The sequence below is a fragment of the Erithacus rubecula genome (genome assembly GCF_903797595.1).
Source record: "Erithacus rubecula genome assembly, chromosome: 19".
Taxonomy (NCBI): Eukaryota; Metazoa; Chordata; class Aves; order Passeriformes; family Muscicapidae; genus Erithacus; species Erithacus rubecula.
Window position 1 is genome coordinate 11,234,205 of NC_136671.1, and position 24,033 is coordinate 11,258,237.

Here is a 24,033-nt window from a genome sequence, read left to right on the forward strand (position 1 = left end):
TGAAGAATGCTTTAAAATTTTACCTGTTAATAACAAAATAGTGGAAAAATTGCAGCTGAATAGAGCTGAGAAGGGAAGTAAAGATCCTTTTTTCTCCCTCTTTACCCCTTCTAAGTAAAAATTACCAGTAAGAACATGGAATGCCATCAGAATTGTACATCTCTTTGTGGAGACAGGAAAGGCATTGGGGCAAATCCTCTCCAAGTATTCACACCAAATTTCTGTATTTTAGAGTAAAGGGGAAAAATTAGAAACTCCCATCCTTGACTTCTCCCCAGCTCTGATCTTGCACTGAAAGTAACCACAGAAGGGGTTGCAAAAACAACAGAATTTTTGAAAAGACCATGCATGGTTGGACAGCTCTTCATCAAATATCTTAAACCACAGCACTCTAATTTTAGCATCAGACCTTCTCAAGCTTCCTTTATGACAGCTATTCTGGCCCTATAATCACATCATTGGTGGCTAAACATCTTGAACAAGGACAGAATTTGAAACACACAATATGATTAAAACCTACATTATCGCTGATGTAATATCCCAGAGCCTATTACTGTACTTGGGCAGGAGGAAAGAATCTAATTAAACATTTATTTAATATTTAAATACAAACCAAAATATCAATGTTGGACAGTAATGCAACAATATGACAACTGGCAAATATGCATTTTTTCACCAAGAAAAATTGTTTTATGCTCACAAATACATGAAATGTACATGAACAGAACACTGGCATGAAACCCAGTCTGGCACATGGAACCAGTAACTTCAGGAAAGGAATTCCAGTCCTGGAGTGGAGTTGTTCACTGGGAGACAGGAGGCTGCTGCCAGGTGAATCCTGGTACTCACAGTATCAAAACACCCTCACTGGGACTGCTGGGAGACATCAGATAAATCAGAAGGGTTTTCCTGCCCCAGCCAGCCACAGTGCAAGTATTGCTCACAGTTCTGTCACAATGAGAAACACCCATGGGAAAGGTTTAAATTAAAAGGATTTACCACAGAACAGTGGTTCTCTTCAACACAGGTAACTCATGATGATTTTTGTATTAAAGTCCAAAATCTCCTCTTGGCTAATATTTACATCACACCATAAATATTTATAAAACGGTGGAGGAAAACCAAGTGCAAAAGGGTAACACTACCATTTTTTCTGAAAACAAGCTGCCTTGTAGTTTCTTATTATAAATTGAATATCACTATTTAAAAATAATTAATATTTCTAAAAATATTACAATACAGGATAAACATTGATTTCTCAGGTGTAACAAAAATACATTTAAAATAGAGGTGGCTGTTTGAAGTACAAAATATTGCTGTTTGTAAAGGGTAACATGGTTGCAAAACTACTTTTCAGGGTTTATAAAAATACAAAATGATTTGCATTTACTGAGTGCATCCTTATATATATATATTAGTGCAAAACAAAAAAGAAAAAAAAAAGAATATTTGCAGTCAAGAAAGAACTGTCAAAGATTTGCAGAGGTTCTTAAAACATGAAATCTTTTCAGAGTCATTCGTATTAACCCCAAATCTCTGTTAATTCTTTCCAAACGATCTTCCAGGGCTTCCTAAAAGGAAGAGTTAAAAGAAAGAACAAAAAGCATTAATAATATATCATAAAATCCAATGCTCCTTCTAAAATTAGGAAACTGCTATCATTCCTATATTCCTTTTTGAAACTTTAGGAGCATTGCTATCACCCAAAAAACAGAGCCAGACCATTGCCATGTTATTTTTATGTATTTGTTGGCTTTTTTAATACATGACTTGCAAAACTCCATGAGAGAAACCTGACAAGAATTAGGACAGGCTGATAATCAGGGAGGCATATTTAGGAAACAGCTGATCACTGTAGTGAGTGGCAGTATTGATTTACTGGAATGCACTTTTAATTTCATATTGATAAATTGGTAAAACACACTGGAATTACAATTTAGGAAATGCTGAAGTTGAAGGCTTTGAAGAGATCTCTAAAAGACAAATTTGAAACATGTTTTTATCAAAAGAGTCTGCAGAGTTTTCCAGAAAGCACTTCCCTGTATTCCACCTAAATCAGTTATTTTTACCTTCTTACTTTTTTCTTTGTATTTTCAAGGAGACAAAAACTAAACTTCTCAATTTCTTCTACAGCACAACATCCTCTCTGCAGCTTCAGGGATCTATTTCATAGTCACTGCATTTTGTTAATGCATTGCCTTTATCTCCCTCTCAGCATTAGCACAAGATTCTTGCAGAAATTTGGCAAAATGCATCCCATGTACAAAAAATAGAAAATATTAAACAATATAAAACCATAACATTAAAAAAAATTCCCACAGAATAATCACACTTACTACCCAGAGGATCTTTCCTCTACATTATGTATTCTCCACTGTGGAAGCACAAAAGAGACCAGTAATACAAAGAAGCTTTTTCACCTGATTTAGTCTTGCTTGCAAGGTCATTCTTCCACCAGAACAAGGGATTCGGCTCAGTGCAGCCTCAATCTAATAACAGAAAACACTTCAGCTGTAAATTAGTTTCAAGAGCCAATATGAGCCTCCCTAACTCCTGTTACAGAAGAGAGGTGAGGTGTATGGATTACAGACAGATGTAGTGTTTTGTTCTTTAACACTGTGATACTGTGCCAGGCCACCCACACTGTGTTTGTGTTATAGTGACTCTAATGAATTTAGGGACAGGGAAGGATAATGGCACATTCCTGATGTGACACTGGAGCTGAATTTCAGCCATGCATTCCATGAGTAAATGGCTCCATCCCTCACCTCTCACACAACAATTACGATTTCTCACAACTTGAAAACAAAAATAATCTTTGCCTGTTGCTTTTCGTGAGTCAGCTCATCAAAAAGCCTCTCTGTTTCAGCCAGAGTTGTAATCCTTGCTGAGTACTTGAAATCTTCCTCACAAGGTGATTGCTCTGCCTCATATCTTTGGCTCCTCTCCTCCCAAGCTGCTGCTTTCTTCATTCCATTACTGACAGACTCAGTACAGGAGCTGTGTCTGACACCTGAATGCTGCCTTCCTATCAAGAGAAGAGGTGTCTTTTAATTTGTTTTGTAACTATCTGGGAAATTTTTACACAGGACAGAAAAAGAAACTAATGACAGGACAAGCAGTGTGGTTTTGGCAGTGCATGAACTGAGGAGAGGGACGAGCAAAGCCTCAGTCACTTGCCTTGAACAGCTTCCCAAAGGAATGCAAAACATTTGTATGGGTCATCTTTCAAGTGATCTTTGAAACACAGCATATTTTTTGGTTAACAACCAGATTCCTGTGTTGTACTAATTAGGAATTAGTTTTGCTGGTACATTTCTAAATATCACCAAGCTGACTGGTTGTCATGCAAACACCAGTCTAAACAAGAGCATGGATAAAACCAAAAAGCAGAATATTGTGACAAGGATTACAGAAATGAGAAATGATCAATCATTTCAAAAAATCTGAAACAACTGGCTTTATTAGTTACTCTTTGCTGTTCATAATGCAATGTTTAGCAATAGAATTTTATTAGTATGACTCAGTGTGTACATCTTAATATAGACCCCACTAAGATATGCATTGGGTAACTGAGTTAAGCACAGGGAAATGTATTTCCCTTCTTTCTCAATTTAATTATTTCTCTTGTTCCACTGTGTTCGTGCACACACAGATATACATAAAAATAAAAGACTCTATGAACAGGATTTATCTGTCTATAGGAATAAGGCAATATTTAGAGGATTTTTAAAAGTTGGACTTAACTGAGTAAAGAGTCAGCTTTCTAGTTAAGCAGCTACCATAGTGGAAAGAATTGTGGTACAAAAATAAAGAACAGTTTCCCTCCACTTTGACAGATTACCTTCTACATCATCTAGTGAGTGAAACTGGAGCCTTTTCCTTGGATTATTGTGCTGTAAAGTAGAAGTAGCACCAGTTTCCAGGTCATCTAGAAGTATATCAAATCTACAGAGCAGGAAGCACACAGCAATTACTTGTTAGAAGTCATGGATCAAGCAATACATTATTTTCTATTTTTTCACCTTTTGGTTGAATAAGCAATTCTATTTTTTTTAGAAAACTTGCAGTCTTCTAAATCCTGTTCAGTCATTCTAGATGTTCCTTGCCAGATTTTAAAAGCACCACTTAGCTTCATATTCAGAAATCTTCACATCTCATTTTCAAGGACATTTAATGATCAAGAAACAGCAGCATTAAGCCTGGATGAACATCCTGCTGCTCTAAAAATTATCAGAACACAACTGTATTCACCAGACTCATACCTGGTCACTGTGTTTTCATTTCTGCTGAGCAAATGGCTAAATCCAGGAGAGAGGTTTTCTTTTGGAGATCGTTTTGGGCTGTATGTCACAGACACTGGTGCCAACATTATTTCTCTTCTTGCTGCAAAAGACAAAGTATGTTTATCTACCTCAAACTCCCCAGTGCAGTACCTCCCACTCATGTGCTTACAGCTTAAAAGAATGCTCTTCAAAGCTGTCTACATGTTTATTTAAATTAGATGAGAAGTGCATCACAACATGGAAAAATGAAAATAAACTTAGAACTCTCATATATTCTGTGATTACAGACATGGATTTTTTCAGACTGTCAGAACAATGCAGACATCCTGCCCCTAATTTTCCATCTTCTAGAGCAACCTTTCATGATTTGATTCAACTTTTTGAGTAACACAAAGCAAAGCTGAGAAAAGCACTGACTGGGAGTGTTGGATTTCCTGTTGGCAGGAGGAAGGGATGATGACCTCTGGCCAGAGGGAGAGCTGAACCTTTTGGGTCTGTGCTGCTCCTTCCCCTTCTCTGGAGATCTGTTTGCAACCAAAGAAGGTTCAACAAACCCAACAGTCTGACGTCGAGTTGATGGCTCTAATTAAAAGAAAACAAAAAAAAAAGCTGTTGTATTAATCAATCTTTTTAAACACAAGAACTCAAAAACATTCCCCTGAAGTGAGTTTTTTCTCCCTCACATCAATGCATTTGTGCTGTTTTGCTCAAGTCTCTCTTCCTACTCATGGAACAGACAGTTTAACTCATGAGAAAGGATCTTTGCAGTGTGTGAGGGAGAAATGATGCTGAGTAACACTGTTTAATAGGGAAACAGTGGAAATCAGGACAAAAGCATCTTTTGGGAAAGGCTGAAGGACCTGCCTGAGGCCCAGAATACAAACTTTTAAGAAAGACTCAGTGTTTAAATCAGCATTGTTACAGCAGCTCAGGGCAGTCCCACTTCCTCAGTTCCACTCCCATACAAAACCATGGAAACTAAAATGGATCTACAGCAGCCAGAGCTTTGTTAGGACTCCATTAATAAATGGAGTTTATAAATACTGTTTATAAATACTGAGATATTCTTAGAAAAGGGGACATTGACTAGTCTTCAGCTTAAGACCTAACAACAATCTCTGCATTCCCTCTATTCTAAACAAATCACTTGGATGTCTAACTTTGAATTTTCTTAGGAGAATCCCACAAGTTTGCATGCTAAAACCATTTTTATCCCATCCCTGAAGCCTGGTGGACTTGAATGCTGAGAATACCAAAGCCAAAAGACATGCAAGCAAAGAAAAGCCAGCAAAGACACGTTCAGGAATATAAAAATAGAGTTACTAGCTGGTGCATCTTCTTTTTCTGTCTGTGTACCCCAATCTTTAAATATTTTTCCTTCTTCAAGTTCTCTAAAGGCTTTTATAATTGGTGCTTCTGACATCTCATTTTCTTTCTTTTCTATTGTGTTTGTTGAAGAATCTTCCTGTGAGGAGTCTTTCTCAGGAGGAGAATTGTGCCTTAAAGAATGTGAGGTGGTGGAAGGAAAAAAAGAAGGTCAAGTTTTTTTTTTTATTTTATTTCATATACCCAAACATGAACAGAATAAACAACAACCTGGTGAAAGACTTTAGTTTAGTTCAGATTTCAGAAATCAACTCACCTACAAGGAATATAAGTTTCTTCCAGCCTGTTGTCTTTGGGGCTTTCCTGGCCTTCCAAAGGTTGCCCAGTGAAAATGGAATATTCAGCTCCTGGTATCAACCACTTTCGCCTGCTGACATCAGGAGTTCCCAACTTGCTGTGGGAATAAAAAAATTATGAAAGGCTTTGGAGTTTGGGGTTGGTTTTTGTTTGTTTCTGTTTTGCTTTTTAAGAAAACCTGTTATTTATTCCAATAAACAGAAACAAATATACAATAAACTTGTAAATACGGTGGGGGAAAAACCTGCTTTTTACAACACGCTTGTAAAGTAAAAATAGAATATTTGGGAAAAAAAAAAACAAAACATATGTTGAGGTTTCAGTCTAAATTACACAATATGCTCAGAATGCAAAGCTCCACAAAGATCTTCCTGTAATTTAATGCTGCTTACTCAGACCCAGGTTTGGGTTGCAAGTAGATCTCAACTAATTAAATGAAAACATTTGGTGGAGATTACTGCAGTAGTTCAGAGCATCTGATCCCAGCTTTCCTTTGGACAACTATTATTAGAAAAATAAAAAACAAAAAACAAGGAAAAGCCAGCACTGATGATCCAAGAGTGACAAATATCAACTAATAAGCATCAATTACTATATCATTATCTTGAGCTATCAAGAGAAAAATATGATTTCTATACACAGGAAAACAGATAATTAGGAAAAAAGGGACTTGTTTACCCAAGCTATGAACTATAGGCACCATTCTGCAAATCTGTCCTGCTGGGCATTCAATTGGAATGAGGCTTTCCTTGAGCCTCTGGGATCAGTAAGGGACAGATTAACTCCTAAATCCATATTGGCTCTTACATCCCTCACTCCCTGATGAACATGGTCTGCCATGTCCAGGTCTTCTTTTTTCTCTTCATTGTTGAGGGGTCTGGTTCATAAATATTAAAAGAGGTCTAAATAGAAATCTGTCCCTTAATATATTAATACATAAATTATTTCTGTGTTTATAATCATCAAAATTCAAATGACTCCAAGATACTCCTGTTCAATACATCCCAATGGACATCCCCAAATCCCATTATTTGTCATTTTGGGCTCCACAGCATCTGTGCTGAAATGGGAGACACTGAACTGAGTAATAAAAACCAGAGGGGGACAAATCCTTTCAGACCTTTAAGACATAAAAAAACCCCACCAAACAAACAAAACCAGAGCACAGATCAACTTGAATTTCTTTAACACAAACTCCCAATTCAAACCAGAGTTTTGAACTGGGACCAGAACTCAGGTTACCTGTACAAACTGTATTTAGAGCCATGCTAAACAGGAATCAGCTTTCCAAACCACTGGCACACAAAGAAAACCTCCAATGTCTAACTGCATTATCAGACTGTATTCCCAAGATCTCTGTGGAGTATGGGAATTCAGCTGAGCAGCTAAGACCTAGCAAACTTATTTGGGAAGAGCAGGGACAGTTTGCCAAGTCAGATACATCAGCCACAGTTTTTATTTGGGTTTAATAATTTCTTGGCACACCCAATCTCTGGATTACATCACATGTGTTTAATCCAGTCCAGCCCATGGACTGACCTCATCTTGATCCATTTTTAGCCAAAACATGTCAAAAGCTATTCCAAAACACATTGTTTTCATGTCTGGATGGTCACTTACTTGGCACAAGAGGTTTTTAAACGATTTTCACTTATATGGCGAAGTTTCAGAGCATTTTCATGTTCCACCTGCTTGAGTTGAGCTTCAAGTTTTAAAATTGTCCTTAAAAAGATGCATTATGAGATGATTTAAATGGCATAAAATAAACATCATATTTCTTAAGAGTTTTCTTCATTTTTATTCACATATTCTGGATGAAGCAGGAGAACAAGAGCAACTGCTGCATTTCTGTCTATGCATCCCTATCTAAATATGGATAGAAATATGAATTTGAATTTGAAGTTAAATAAATCAGGTAATCTGGCCAGAAAGACAGGACCAGGTGACACTGCTGTGGAAGCAGAGAAGTAGAAAAAAAAACATGCATATCCTACATTAATCAGATTTTTAGTTTGTATCAGTAGCATGCAGCAACATGAAATGTTTTATAAAATGTAATTAAACTTCAAAGATCTACAGTCCTCACATTCTGGGAGTAGATGTTTAGGCCACAGTTTGTATTTCATATTGTTAAAACAATAATAAGTTTCACAGTTACCTTTTCAAATCAGAAATCTCTGTGTTTGCATCAAGCAATTTGTTTTCAGTTGTATTTAATGTATCCTACAAAGACACAAAGAAAAATATAAAAAGCCTATAAACTACAGAAGTGCATTAAATAAAACCCAAGTAACTCCACATCAGTCTTGAAAACAATACATCAATTACACCTTCCTATTTCAAAGGGTCCATTAAATTTCTTCAGCTCTGACTTTGCAGCATTTTTGCTGTTTATAACTGGAGAATAACAGATTCCAGTTTCCTTCCTGTTCCCTCCAGGACTCTTAAGAAGGAAGTTATCAGTAAAAATAAATATGGATTTTTTTTGTTTGAGCTTTTTCAAAATATTTAAGTTAATTCAGCTAATTCCATGGAATATTATCACAAAGTTTGCATGTTTGGGTTTTTAATTATCCACTGTGTGCCTACCTTGACTCTTTCATGTTCTTTTCCAAGGGACTCGTATTCTCCTAAAAGCTAAAACAAAACAAAAGAACACCAACCCACAGTGAGACCACAGCCAATTAACAGTTTTGTTGGCTGCTGTAAAATCATCTCAACAGCTTGGCTAACACATGCAGAAGCACTACAGGGGATACAAAATGTACTTTAATAGTATTTGTTCAGTTCTTTTTATCATCTTCTAATTGGAACAAAAAGTTAAAGACAGGACAAGAGGAGACAGAGCTACTTATGGAATATATTTCTAGTTCTCAAATTATTTGTCCCTAAAGAAACTGAATGAATGAACCAGTAAAATTTCTCTGTAACTTTAAAAGTGGCTTTGAAATTTCAATTGTAAAAAAGAAGTTAAAGCATGAAGTAGCTTTTCCAGCTAATACCCATTCTGCCAGTCCATTTAAACATTCCATAAAGCTCTTCCTGAAGAATCAGAGGAACAATTCACTTGATTCAGTCTAAAATCATACACAATGGCCAGTTTCAGCAAGTTGGGATGAGGTATGAAAAGTTTAATCCATCTCCAAAAAGCTTAAGAGAGGAAAAATTACTTTCTGAAATAGTTTCACGTAATATCCTCAAGTTAGAGTAATCAAATTCCTGAGACTATTGCAAGAGTTACCACATCAAGTACACACTTGCTGCCTTAAATAATTGTTTTTAAATATCTTTTAGACCCACAGTGCCCCCCAGCACCCAGCCTAGTAAGGAGCCAGCTGAGCAATTTCTGTTTTCTTGTTCCTTTCCAGCTGTAAAACTCAGGCACTCGCTGTTGCATCCCTGCCAACACCCCTGTCCATTTCTCACTCACATTTTGAAACATTTTGTTTTCTTCCTGGAGCCTCGTGTTCGTATTGTCAGTTAACTTGTAAGATAATTTCTCAAAAGCCTCCTCCAGCTCCTTGAGCCTGGATTTCAGGCGGCTGATGGTGTTGTCCTTCTCCTTGTGGCTGGTGCGCGTTTCCTCCAGCCGCTCCTGCAGCACCTTGGAATTGTCACTGATGGAATAGAAACGTTCTCTCCAATCTGCCTAGAGGACAGAAAACATTTCTGAGAATGTTAAAAACATTCCTATTCCCCTGGCAGATTGTTTATTTCAGTTCAAAGGATTATCTTAAAATCACAGAAAACAAGGGTATATCTGTACATGAACTAAATAAGATGTTTTGCTCATTTCTTTGATTTGGAATAAATGAAAATGAGATTAAAACAAAAAAATGTATTTATTTTATAGGATTTTAAATATCTAGAGGTGAGGCCTCCAATCCATCTTACTGACTTACTTCCCAGAATAGAAAAATGTCTAAAGAAGTTGGAATTAGTTCTCTGCAGGTGTCTAACTCTGATGACAAAGTGTTCAACTTTCATGACAGTGTCCTGGTTTTTGACTAATAAATGCACCTATGCATTAATTCATGCACAAGCAAACAGGTCTGGCCTAGCTAGAAAAACTGCAAATACACCTAAAGAGAGTATTTTGCCCCAGCATAAGTAAGATTTCTTTTATCATAGCTCTAATAAGAAAGTAATTAAAACAAAATTAATTAATTTGAAAAAATTAAAATAAATATGATAAACATTATCATGGTATTTCACTCTCAGACTTTGTTTGATCCCTGCTAACCTGGAAAAAATCCATGAGCAAAAGTGATGATGATTCAAGTAGGGAATCCTAAGAAACTCAGGTAGGAAAGTCACTGTGTGATATATGAGCTGATGTTATATATTAAGGGAAAGGTTAAAAATAAAAAGAGGTAAGTATAAAAACACTGATCAGCTTATTAATGAAAAAGTTTGTTCTTTTACCCTTTTACTTAAAAAGCAACTTGATCTAAGAACATATACTTACCACTTGCTTTTCTAGCAGATTATTCTTATTTTCAAGGGCTTTTATGCGAGCACTTGCTTCATTCAGAGCTGCATCTAACTGGTCACACCTATTTGGAACACAGAGATTACACCAATCTCTTGAAATTTTCAAATAATAGATCTACATTTTATAGTCTTTTTTCCTTCCTCCAGCATCCCTGTGAATTTTGGTGCCCAGCCTGTGATCTCCTCCCACATTTTTCAGCCCCTGCAGTGTCTCTGCTCAGAAGAGCTGTGGTGGTCTGGGATGAGAAGGAAAATGGGAACACACAAATTTTGTGCAGTATTTCAGCTAAGTTGGCAATATGTGTTTTAACTGGCAATAATTATACAGAAATCACACCAATATTCTCTGTACAGCAAGCACTCAAACTGTAGATAATGGGGCACAGACTCCAAGGTAAAGTCACCAATGAACTCAGGACTGGTCCTGTGTCACCTGTGCCTGTGACATGGAAGGTACAGGAGGATGATGTTCACCAGCACACCAGGAGAGCACAATATTCCAACACAAATCATTCCACTAGAAACTGATCAGGAGTACCTCTGCCTGCCAGCCATTCCTGAACAAAGCTTGCACTGGCTCCAGAAAAAAATCCAGGTCAAACAAGAACTGTGATCCAAACAACACATTTACTGTCAAACAATAGTGAACTGATCTTCACAGAAACATGGAATAGTTTGAGTTGGAAGAGACCTTAAAGCTCATCCAGTTCCAATCCTCTGCCATGAGCAGGGACTTCTTCCACAAGATGAGGCAGCTCAGGGCCCTGACCAGCCCCTTCACCAGGGATGGGGCAGCCAAACTTAGCAACTGCATTGAATAATGCACAATTTATATTTAACAGGGAAATCTTCAGAACTGAAGAGGGACATAAACTGTTCAAGATATTCCAAAAAAGGACACTCAGCCTTTAAAATATGAAGAGCACCATGTAAAGAGAAAGACAAGGAGGACAAACAGTACCTGTCAGCAAGGCTTTGATTGATTTTCTTCAGGTCCTGGGATGCAGCAGCTCTGTGGCTTGACTCCAGCTGCTGTTTTAAGCTCTGTATCTCAGAGTCATAGTAAGCTCGGAGATCAGCAATGTGTCGAGCGTGTTTTTCCCTCAGGTTCTGCCTAATCCTATTTTCAATATAAGAATTAAAAAAAATTCCAGCCATCCACATGACCATGCACTGCTGGATTCATTTGCACATAATGAACTCAGCATATAAATGTCTATTACAAAACTCTATTTGCATTCAAGCTGAAGCAAAGACAACTTTGTCATCTAAGGCAGAAAAGTCTTCACATTAGTAGAGGTAGATATTATTATTATTATATACAAATAATATACACAAACACAATATAAAGCTTTACATTTTTACAAGCCCTCATGCATGGAATATATGCCCTGTTTGCTTGTCCATGTGCAAATCATCAGAGCTTCAGCAGTGAGTGGAGAATGTTTATTCTTCCTAAACACAGTAAATTCTGTGCTTCTCCACAATCACTTCTAAAGAGGAAAATAAACTCTCCTTCAGAACTTTGAAATTCTCTGCCTAAATGAACTCCCTCACACAGCCTATGAGGGAAGGATGTATTTTTATTTTTATGTATAAAGAGACATGACCAAGAGAACTCACATATTTTGTTTGGTTTACTACTATTGTTTCATTCCTTTTGTGAAAGTACCAAACTTTTGATTTTTAAAAAAGAAAAAATTACTTACTTTGACATTACCACAGGATCTTCAACAGATGCCACTGAAAGGCTGTAATCTGGCAAACTGCTGTCAGCACACTGAGTAACAGAAGAGGGAGTTAGAGTCAGTGTTTCTTCCTCCTCAGTGTTGGCTGAATGATCATTGTCAGCATCCCTGTATGCCACTGGGAAGGGAGAGCTGGCCCTGTTCTCACTCTGGAATGGGTGATTTCTCCACAGGTCCAAGTGCACAGCTCTGCTGCTGGCAGGCTGTGTTGGAGAATCATCTAACTGAGATGAATGACTTGTCTGTGAAAAAGAGTCTGTGTCACAATGACTTGGAAATCCAGGCTCTGCCATAGAGTCTGGAGAAAAGGGAGTGGAGTCTTCAGGAGCATTGAAAATGCAGCATCCCTGGTTCTGCTGGCCTGGTTTCATATGCAGGGTTGGGTCCAACGTCAAGATCTAGGAAATAAGTTACAAAGCTAAAAAAATTGTGATGTAACTCTATTTACAAGAACAAAATCTATCTAGAGGCATCAGTAAACCATCTAACTAACTGCAAGTATTATATTGAATATTATTACAATCATTTGGAAATGACAAAATGAAGGCACCTGTAACACCAAAATGACAATACACATTCCCAACAACTGCAATTTGAGTTTCTAAGTTTCCATTAATAAAGGACATATCCAAGATCTTTCTAGAAAATCTCTGAAATGTCAGTTATGCAACCTGAAGGATTATGATGTCTGTTTGTCTGTTGAAACAATAACTTTGCAGGGTTACAAAAGCACTTCATCAATTACCTAAACAATACAGTCACACAGCAGCCACCATTACTGGGTTATGTACAGGGCTGAGAACTGTATAAAAAATAGATACAATAAAGAATCATTTCCACAACCTGTGCCTGTTCTGCTTCATGGGTGGAATGAACTCATCCTGTGGGAAGCACTGTGAAAACCCTGCCACTGCAGCTCAGCAGCTGCAGCCCCAGCAGCAGCAGGTCTGTTCCTGCAGCATTCTCAAGGTTGTGCAGCAAAGGTGCTTCTCTGCTCAGGCTGTTCTTAGAGATTTTTTCAAGCTGGATCCTTTCCCAAGCTGCTTCATCCCTGGGCTGCTCAAACTGCTGTTCCAGCATAACACTGGAGGTGGCAGCAGGACCCAAGCCATGTGAAACCAGCCCAACATATCCTCAACTGACAGGTCAAGTAAAAAAATGAATGTTACCTCTGGTGGGTGACTTGGCTGGGAAGGAGGCATAAAACTCTGGTCTGGCATCTGCTTGTTTTCCCTTTGTCTTTTATGATAAATATCCTTCAGTGATGATAACTTCCTTTCATCAGCAGAAGGCAACTTCAACAGGCAAAATTGCTACATTATTTTTTCTGAACACAATCCACCATCCCCAACAGAGATAAGCAAATTTTGGGGTGGGTTTAGCTAATAAAGCAGCTCAGAACAGGTAGATTTATTCAATGCACTCAGCTAAAAAAGGGGTTTTAACAAGGAACATACACTTTAACATATTAGTTAGTGAAGTCTCATCTCCTACATACAGTTTCTTTTGAATGACAGAAGGTCAGTAAATTCCAAGTGGGGTTAATGGGGTACAGGAAGAGCCAGGTACAAGAGACTGAGGTAAAAGAGTTCTCACAGAGAATGTAACTTCTGGAGGGTGGGTTCTCTCCATCACAGGCAAACAGCAAAGACAAAAAGCAACTACATGACAACTTTTAAACATATACAAAGTTTACCTGAACTGGTGATACTTTTGTGGAGAAAACATCAGGCAACTCACTTCTGAAATTCTCTGGTAAAGTATGATACATCTCTTTTTCATCTAACTTCCAGTATGAAAGTCCTGATAAGTAAAAACACCAAAAGAAAATTAAATCTACAGATTTCAAACTCGCAGCTGTAGAACAGGAATTCAAAATCCATTAGTAAAATGTTATTTTGTCAGTAACAGGAATGCTGTATTAGTTATTTGCATCTACTGCTTTAGGATGTCATTAGAGCATTTGTTACTGGGCCAGGAGTTACCAAAATCTCAATGCAAAGCACAGGCAGCATAATCAATCTCACATCACAAAGAACCAGCAAAAAAAAAAAGCAACAAATCAGTTAAAACACACAGATTTGGTGTTCAAGGGGCAAACCCTCATTTACCACAAAGTTATATTTTTAATGATTCCAGTATAGCACTTCAAACTGCTACCACCCAAGGAATAATTCCAGGCAGTCACCTACTATTACAAACCCTTCAATTTGTGCAGCACTCTGTAGCATGCAAAGACAAACCACCAGGACTAAGAGGGATGGCACAAGAGGAACAGACACAGCCTCAATCCCACTTCAATTTCTTAAATGTGTCCCTCTCTCAGTGGCTTGTGAAGAAGCAATAATTATACACAGTTTGCAGGGCTGCATCTCTGTGCCCCTGTTTGCTACTGAAATGAATCCACCCTGTTATGATCAAAATATGTGAATTAGTTGTCTGGCTTTGATAAAAAAAACCCAATAACCACAACCCCCAAACTCATGCAAATCTATCACCAATCATCCCTCACATACACCCCAAAACAACAAAGCCAAACCTTACCAAAACACAAAATAAGCAACCCTCCCTCCAAAATTAAAGAATTACCATGTTACACACTGCATTATTTTGTTCTTGTCTATCTACACAATTATTGAATTATGCCCTTGACTTAAAGGAATTCTGCCTCTGTTACCATGAACTCCTGTAATTACTACACCATTGAGCTAATATTTGATATCCTACCATGACATTAACATTAACTCCATTATGAAACAATTTTAAACACAAAGTTTAGCCTTGAAATGCTGAGAAATTCAGAAAAAAATGCCAACTGCTGCATGTCCTACATCTGCCAGCAGCAATACACAGGAGCTGCCATCAGTTTGAAAACAGGAGCAAGAAGCAGAATTAAAGCTACAGCAAAGCTTGTCAGTGCTTAAATCCTCCTCACCTCCCTGAAGTTATTGGAGATGCATTCCAGTAAGAGTTTTAAAAATGAGAATTCAAAAGTACAAGAAATTAACTGTACCTGAAGCTTCTGACACTATGGAATTTGGACTTTCCTTGGGTTGATTGAGGTAAAAAGTGTATGGTGGCAAAGCAGCATCAGTAAGGTTTGTCTAAAAATGCAAAACAAATTCAGAAGGAAAATCACAAGGCAAGAGAAAATAAAAAGCAAGGGTATAATGTTTAAAAATTGCATGTAAATGTTATTAGTCCTTTTAAGCAAAGATATTAAATACAATTATACAGCATGATCCAAACCTACAGAATTTATATTGAGGGTAATCATAGCCAAAAGTGGAACTAAGCTACACCACATAATTAAACTGCTATTTCCTAAGACATGTGCCTGTGTTTTTGTCCTGAGCAAAGTGGTCAATGCCTTAACACACAAAGAATCCTGTGTGCCAGAAGAGGCATCACCAGCTGAAATCCAAGAACCTTCAAAAATTACAGGGCACAATAAATTGCCACAACCTGAAGCTTCAGCTGAATGTGGCCTTTATCTCTTCAAGGAAAGGACATGTGCCACTCAGGGAGGTGTTAAGATAAAAATTAAGTAATTAATAAAATAAGCCAAAATAGCTCTGTACCTAAGTATGGAATGATCCAAGAAGTAAACTTTGCCCACACAAACTTTAAATATGTGAATGGGAACTCAAATGCTTAAAATATGAAAGTATATGCAGAATGAGAACATGCTGTAACTCTGAAAAAAATACTAGTTACAAGAATAGCATCAGAAAAACAATGAAATAAAAAGACTTACATTCTCAAGTGGCAACCCCTTCATTCTCTCATTTTCTTGCATAGAGCTCACACATGCTTCATCTGCAGTTACTCTTTTTGGTTGGGTTTGTTTCAACTTTTGTGCCCATGATGTTAAAGATTTACTAGATGGTAAGAAACACAAACATACACCCACCTTAAGGTATTTCCCTTAAATACACCTACAAAAAGTATTTCCCTTAAATTTACCTACAAAAAGTATTTCCCCTTAAATATATCTACAAAAAGTATTTCCCTTAAATATATCTACAAAAAGTATTTCCCTTAAATATACCTACAAAAAGTATTTCCCCTTAAATATATCTACAAAAAGTATTTCCCCAAAAAGTATTTCTCCAGCTGGAGATGCAGACCTGCATCATTAAAAAGCATTAGGCTAAAGAAATATATTTATCTATCAAGCAACAACAGAACATCAAGAGGTCCCATTCAACTCGGACAAGTTCCCAGCTTTTACTGATAAATTAACATATTTGGACAGTTTATCACTTACCTGGGTTTTTTCCCACGCTGATGATCCTCATCAGCTTTATGCTCAAACCCAGCAGGAAAAACGAACCCATGGCTGTGTCCCAGAGGATTTGCCTGTGTTTTCTCCGCGGGAAGTTCTCTTGGCTGCGCGCCGGGCCGGGCGGGGCTCAGCTCGCAGGCGGACACGGAGCCGCAGCCGCTGCTGGTGGAGCCCTCGCTGCCCGCACATTCCTCCCCCTCGGGCCGCGCCTCCCCCTCGGCGGATCTCAGCCGGCTCACCAGGCTCTCCTGCTCCTCGAACGCCTCCGAGCGCATCCCCATGGGAAAGGGATCGGTGAGCAAAGCCCGGCTCCTGCTGCTCTGCAACCTCACCAGCTGCTTTATCTCATCCTGAATCAGCTGCGCGGGGGAAAGGCACAATTCCCGTGAGATCCTGCCATCCCTTGATGCATCTTCCATTGGTGTTATTGCAGCATTTATTCCCTATAACTCCCAAGTTTTCATGTGCAGACACCTCATGCATAAAGTAGATAAATACATACTGTGCATAACAGTCAAATGTCCATGGGAACAATCCTGAACTCCATGCAGTGAATTACGAGTCTCAGTAGTCATTAATTCATGTAAGAAACATGCATGAATGTATTCACTAATTGCACTCTGAACTATAGTTACACACCAACCAGCTAAAGAAATACAAACTATCCGGGTGTTTGGCTAAATTTAGGTCTGAAACACTGTTTCGCTTGGATATACATTTTTAAAGATTGCAAGGATGATTTAATGGAAGTGTTAACCATTACTCTATTATGAAAATAGGATAATGTACCTCTGCAAGATTATTGCATAAAACTCAACTTTAAAAAACCCAATTTAGATATTATGCTGTTAGGTTCATATGGTACAAAGTTCCACCTTTTGATTGGTTTTGGTGTCTGATGGAGTGGAGTAAACCCATAACTGGCCCACTAGATTTAACAGGTCACTTACTCTTCAGTCTACAATGTCTGACAATACTTACTTCAGTCTATTAGGTAAGTTATTTTTTTTAAGTTCTAAGTTTTACAGTTGTGCACTGGCAATACTGAAAGAGCTCTGAGAAATAATTAATGCTTTTGCCAAGGGCTGTGAAGAGATTTTACATTTGTGCTTGTGGCCAGCACTTCTGAAGAGTTCAACTGAGATTACTGAACTGCAGCAGCACACAACTCTTGCTCTTGACAAGACAGAGCATAGAATTGTTGTCAAGAGTATATTTCAAACTAATTCCCTCAGGAAAGAAAGAAGAAAAAAACTTGCAATAATTTTAAGAACATGGAACTTATGTTTTTTTACAGAACTACAGTACATTACTCACATGTGAATAGCAACAGGAGAGCACAAATTGAACAAAAATGATTTATTCTCTCAAAGTAAGAAATAAAAAAGAAGACTTAATTTCAGAGGAACCTACGTGATTTTTGATTAACTTGCAATAAAACAAACAATTGAATTTTAGTTCAGCCTTTCTCTGCCAAAAATAACAAACAAAAAACTTGGGATGAAGTTTCCTTCCACTACAAAGCTTTGTGTTCTGCTAATGATTTCAATCATGACTGCAGCAATAATTTGTGATCCAACTGTCAGGAAGGTAGGGAAAGGAGAACAGAAGGGAAAGAACAGAACTGGAGTGGAGGGAAAGAAGATCAGATTCACTGCTGATATTTAATCTTTGTCATCAATATCCTGTGCAGGAAAAGTGAAAGGCTCCAATTCCAATTAAATTGCATTTTAGTTCTTTTTGCATAGTCACAAATAACTACAAGAGATTTTTAAAAAATGGGGAAAATAAGATGTGCTTTCTACAGTTTTGGGATTGTAATCCCAAATAATAATAATTTTGTTTTTAAAATCTCTTTGATAAAGTCTGATCTTGGGATGATTCATAGCTGGTGACAGCTTGTCCCTGGCACAGTTTTTTTTCATGGTATAGATCACATAAGCCAAGGGCTGACCCCACTGATTCCAAAAGGAATTCAAGGTCTTTTTATCCCTATTCTCACATGGATGGAGATTTTTATAAGCACACTTGGTCTTGAAACCCAGCATGGAGCAAACCTTTCCTCAGAGACATGTCAGTGCTGATGCAGCACCTTGTTTTTCTATCACAAAAAGTCAATTATTATTATTTCTGTGTCCTTTTATCACTCTCTCTGAGTTGTCTGTTTCAGTGTTTTCACTATGTCACTGGCACACCAGTGTAAGTTTGGAACAGCTGCATCTATTTCCTTTAATGCATTCACACAACTCAGTTACAGCTGCTGATTTTGTATTTAGTGTGGGAACCCCTGCAGTGAGTCCCTGCTGACACCACACCCTCAGCTCTTCCAGAGGTAACCTTTCCTATTAAAAAAAGACAAAAAACAGCAAAGCCAACACAATGGATTAGTAAAGACTATGATCAGCAACAAGTGAATCAAACCACTACAGTAAGAGGAAGGGAAAACAAGGGTAAGGAACACAAAAATAACAAATGGGAGGGGTGGAAGGTGAGGCAGGAGAAACAGGATAAAAGGACAGTACCTCTTGGTAATTCAGTTCAGGAACTGCTGATTACTACTAGTGTGGAGGGCATCAGGAAAGGGAAGGGAAAAACAGCAACCAAAATGATGAAGATATTAAGCATTATATATTTATAGTATTACTGTCTGCTATATACACATATACATTTCTTCTATTCTACTGGATAAATAGGGGTTCAGCAAAAATATGAACCTTCATATGGGTTATTTTTCATTCTTAGAAAGGAAACTGTTCAACTGAAGGTGAAATAGGTGTTCAGCTATTACAGTGATGGTTTTCCTGGGCTATACACTCTTTGGATGAGGGGATACTAAGTTGTATAACATTTTTAATGAAGAAAAAACCTACATTGTCTCAAAATTAAAAATTATACTGTCTAACAGTTAATAAAACCTTGCACCTGCAAAATCCCATTATTATGTGAGCATTCTGAACCAAACATTTGTGAAAACAAAATAATTGAAAACAAAAAATCCACAAATCACTCCTGAAATGGATCCTAACAGTGACTTGTTAATTAGCCAAGGCTGTCTCAAATATGCATCCTTTAAACAGCACTCCAATGATCCACTTCCATTAACTGCCTCTCTGCATTGTTTTGGAGGAGTGAAGAGTTGGAGGGAGAAAAAAAAGAATCATTCAGCTTTATCTAGCTCCATGAACAGTCATTGCTCACCTGGATTTGATGGTGGAACTGCTCTTGCTGGGCATTTATTTGTTCCTGGCATTGTTTTTCTACCAGCCTCAGTAGCTGAAGCCACCTTGTCTATTAAATCACAAAGTAAAATAATTAAAGCACAGAAATATTGCACCTCTTACCTTTTTCTCTGCCTACAACTAGTTTTGCAATCCCATCCTTGGGTGTTGATGGAATACAAAGTTGAGTAACAGCACTGTGGTTGCCCACCCCACAGTACATTCAGCCCCCACCATGCCAATCAGTGGAAACTAAAAGTATGAACAGCTGCCAGCAGACAACAGTCAAATTCTGGTATGTTTGATTCCAGTTCCATTAATTACAGGCAATTCTAAAATTAAGAATTAAACACCCTTCTGTCCACCCACTTCAGTAAGAAACTCCTCCCCTCAGCAATCCAGCTAAAGGCCATGATGTATAATTATGTCATGGAAACAAAGAGATAATCTTTAAAAAATCAAATATACAGCATTCCTAAAACATGGCAAAACCTGATGTTTAAAAACTCTTTTATGTTAATGTTTATGGAGCCTGGTGCTTGAAGCACAGGACACGGGACACAGACATCAATATTCTGTTCCTGGAGGTGTTAAAGAGAACCCAAATTAAGCATCTGTCAACACACACTTGGATGGATCCCAGCCAAGAAGCTCAAAAATCTGCAAGAACAAGCCCATGGTGTGGAAAACTGATGTTCTTTATGATCACTAAAAATAATGATAAAATTTAAAAGACAAAAAGGACAAAAAGCATTCAAAAAAGTGTTTGGGAGAATTAGTTCGTTGAAACCAAATCATTATTTTTGTCTTGGTTTAAGTCTGGAAACAAACTAATCACCTACACATTTTTACAAAGGGATTATATATATAAGAAAAGAAAAACAGAACCATTTTTAGAAAAAAAACCTTCTAATTTCTAGGACCAATTTGATGTGATACAGTTTTAATGGTTTAAAATTTTCAGTTCAAAATTATTTTAACTTTGGGAAAAAAATGTTCAAATCCATATCATAAACCAGCAAGATGTAAAGACAAATTCTTGTAAAACACTAAGATAAAACTGCAGTAAAATCCAGCCAGGTGATTAGTTCATTTATTGTAAATCATCATTAAGAATAAACACAGATCTTGCTGCTGAATTTTATCATTAGATTTGCCTTCCAAAATGCAATGCAAATATATTAATAAATTAATTAATTTTAAAAAATAAACTTTAATATCAAATACCTCACAGTTCCTCACAATTTCTGAGTCAGCATGTCCAATGTTCTGGATATCTTGCATAAAGGAGGCAAGCAGCTCATCAGAACCAGGTTTTAATGAGGACCTGGTATTCCCTGAGTAACCAGAAACTCCATTGGGATTGGATGAAGGACTTCTAATGAAACACAAGGAAAAACAATTCAATTATTTATTGAGTCAGGTGTGCAACACAGTGGCCCAAACAATACACCACATATGCTAGGCTGCCAGAAGGGAATTATACACTCAATTTATACTACAATTTACTCTCAGCATGGTGACAGAAAAATTTCACATCAATACCAGTATTACTGTGAAGGGATGCTAACTAAGCAGAACCAAAATAATAAAAGTACTTGTTAGTGATTCCTTCAGCACGTTACCTGTTAGAATTCAAGTTACAGACAGAGCTGTGGGTGTTTCTGACATCAGAGTCTGCAGAGGATGAAGGGGTTTCTTGTCCAGAATTCACCACATCCCTGCTTTCCATATCTTAGTCCCAAGTATGGCATTACCCTGAAAACAGAGAGAAATAAGCATCACCCTCCTTCTTAAAAAAAAAAAAAAAAATCACTTCATTGTGTCAAGAAACAGAATTAGAATTGAAGAGACAGGTGTGTCAGCCAAACCAACCCAAAAAAAGCAAATATTCCTCAGCCAGGCTCCCTCCCTTCTGTGCCAGCCCTGCAAACAGGTGCTGCTCAATCAGCCTTGTGCCTCTCCCAAAGTCCAAGAGATTCCCAAAACATCCAGACTGGGCTGGAAAGGATGTCTGGATGCAAAACATTCCAGGTAAAAACGTGTTGTTGGGGTCTAGTTGTTTTTGTGGGGCTGCCCAGACCATGTGCAAGGTGTGAAATCTCCTATTATTGATGCATTTAGATGTGATTGAGGATCTGAACCTTCACAGGAAGAAACACTCACCAAAAATAATAAAACTGAGACCAAGTGAGTTAGACTTGTTTCTGTGTGTAATATTTGGCTCACTTTTTTCACAGATGACTTGTTTCATTGTTATTATGTAACATTAAAGTCAGAAAGCTTTGAAATTGTGCTGCATTTCTGACCAATTAATAAAACAACAAAAAAAAGGAGTCAAACAGGAATCCTACAATGATTAAAACAGCAGCTGGCTACTGAAAGCATCATAAATAAATAAATACACAATACTTGGTCCACAGTCTTACAGTACTCAAAGCAGACTGGCTGATGAAAATATTCTTCCAGTTTGCATACTTTCACTAATAGTTTAAATAGATTAATTAATCAGTTCTTACATAGGGCTTTTTTCAGCATGTTCTACACCCTGGTGAATTCAGCCTGTCTTCAAACACTGAAGAAAAACCTTATGATCATTTTATGGATGGAGAGTAAAAAGAGATGTTAAGAAATAACATCTTGGTAGTCTGATAATGCCAAGAATAAATTCCTGCTGCCTTAAAGAAGCACAACACCTCCAAAAGCACAACCATCCCTCTTTACAGGGCTTACCAAGACATGCTGATGGGTTTTACAGATTCCAGTTTTCATTATTTGCAAGTTCTTGGATATAAATCTCTGATAGCTTCAGAAGTATCAAATATTTTCACCAGAAGGAAACTAATGGACAACTGCCCTATTTTTCCCTGTTTTACTGGAGCTTGCTAGGCTTTAGCAGAAATATCTTTTGGGTACTCACTCACTATCTCCTCTGGGTAGGGCTGAAAATGCCAGAATTGGAAGGAGGTTATCACAGACAAACACATCCTCTGGCAGAGCTTCTTGGCATAAAGAAAATAAGAAGAAAAACAAGGCTTTTCTCCTTTTTCTAGAGGTCAGAAGTCTGCAAAACTTGGAGGTTATCAGACTGCTAAGGTGACAGCTAAAGCTGAGGCTGGAGTGTCACTGGAGCATCGAAATCCCCCCCGAATCCCCAGGATGGAATCATGGGTGGCCTATCTCAGCAGCACAGCAAATGGGTGGGACTTAGCAGTGACACAGGCTCGTTTCATAACCTCATTAGAAGTCTGTTCTCGATTAAAAAAAAAAAAAATTATTAGCGAGCTGTAACTGTGCTGCGGGAGCGCTGTCATCCACGGAGCCCACAGCACGGCACGGTCCTTATACGGCCACGTAGCTGCAGAAAGGGGCACGGTTGGGGGAAAAAAAAAAAAAAAACCAATATGCGAGGTGTTTTTAACTCGGAAATATCGGGGTTGATGCCGATGCAAACGCCGGCGCACAGCCCGTGGGGTTCTGCATCGCTCCTGAGCCTGACCCCATTCCTTCCGAGCCCTCGCAGATCCCTCAGCGGCGCCTCAGCGCCCGCCAGGCCCCCATCGCCCCACGGGCCCTGAGGGACCCCCAGAAGCGACACCGAGTCCCGGGGCTGCAGCGGCCCGGGCTGTCCTCAGGAGCCCCAGGGGCTCAGCCCCCGCAGGGACCCCTCTCGCCACGTCTGCCCCTCGGGGCCGCCTCCCGTCAGTCCGTGACCCCCTCCCGGCTCGCTGCGCGCCCCGTCCGCTCACGAACACGGCGCTCCGCCGGCTGTGCCCAGGCCCCTCACATGTCGCCCCTCACTCGGCGCGGCCCCTCCGCTGTCCCGTCCCTGCACCAGCGGCCCCAGCCCCGCTCAGGCCAAGCTCCGCCCCCGCGCGCTCATTGGGCGGCCGCTCCTCGCGCTCCGCGATGTTGACAGCGCCGCCGCCTCCGATTGGCTGCAGCGCCCATCACTCTGCGGGGAAAGGGGCGGCGCGCCCGGGGCGGCCTCGCGGCTCCGGTACCGGGCGCGGGGACCCGGCCAAGCGCAGCGGCGCTGACCCCGCCGGCTGCCCGCGGGCCCGCTCGCTTCATACCCGCATCGCTGGGAGCCCACGGCGCACGGCAGCCGCTTCCTCCCGCGGCCGTGAGGAGACGAACAGGCTCGGCCCTGCGCCGCCCGCCCGGCGAGCGGCGGCCGAGAGTTCGGAACGTGCGGCCGGGGATAGAGGGCGCTCCGCACTGAGCGCGGCCCCGTGATTGGCCGCCTCGAGCGCGCGCCAGCCCGCGCCTCCCGCGCTGATTCGCTGCGCGCCAAAGCCCGCGCGCCGCCGCCA

General features: G+C 39.2%; 1 protein-coding gene across 7 annotated transcripts; it reads right to left on the minus strand.

The window, feature by feature from the left end:
* Positions 1-554: 554 nt before the first annotated feature.
* MPHOSPH9 (M-phase phosphoprotein 9) lies at positions 555-24,005 on the minus strand. Of its 7 annotated transcripts, none has more exons than XM_079322961.1 (25): positions 23,794-23,991; positions 22,638-22,716; positions 21,343-21,475; positions 20,945-21,095; positions 19,698-19,787; positions 16,482-16,858; positions 15,969-16,092; positions 15,225-15,315; positions 13,908-14,014; positions 13,381-13,506; positions 12,173-12,609; positions 11,425-11,583; positions 10,438-10,525; positions 9,400-9,618; positions 8,559-8,606; positions 8,128-8,192; positions 7,590-7,691; positions 5,929-6,066; positions 5,610-5,785; positions 4,704-4,868; positions 4,266-4,386; positions 3,845-3,948; positions 2,823-3,028; positions 2,421-2,489; positions 555-1,571 (listed from the first exon to the last, which is right to left on the minus strand). In XM_079322961.1, the coding sequence occupies exons 3-25, from the start codon at positions 21,447-21,449 to the stop codon at positions 1,470-1,472; spliced, it is 3,372 nt and encodes a 1,123-aa protein (XP_079179087.1). In that variant the 5' UTR covers positions 21,450-21,475; positions 22,638-22,716; positions 23,794-23,991; the 3' UTR covers positions 555-1,469. The 7 variants fall into 7 exon arrangements, 6 of the variants coding, with proteins under 6 accessions (XP_079179087.1, XP_079179088.1, XP_079179089.1 ...); XM_079322962.1 differs by having other exon boundaries at positions 22,638-22,719; XM_079322963.1 differs by lacking the exon at positions 22,638-22,716 and having other exon boundaries at positions 5,643-5,785; positions 23,794-23,998.
* Positions 24,006-24,033: the final 28 nt, after the last annotated feature.

What these genes read in the sequence shown, in the direction of transcription:
- MPHOSPH9 (XM_079322961.1), bottom strand. Translation starts at nt 21,449, where the DNA reads ATGGAAAGCAGGGATGTGGTGAATTCTGGACAAGAAACCCCTTCATCC. An exon ending in AGTTCCACCATCAAATCCAG is followed by an intron (nt 16,859 to 19,697) that starts GTGAGCAATGAC and finishes TCCCCCGCGCAG; the next exon opens with CTGATTCAGGATGAGATAAA. An exon ending in AAAACAAAATGTTTCAAAAT is followed by an intron (nt 8,607 to 9,399) that starts GTGAGTGAGAAA and finishes GTTTTGTTTTAG; the next exon opens with CTTTTAGGAGAATACGAGTC.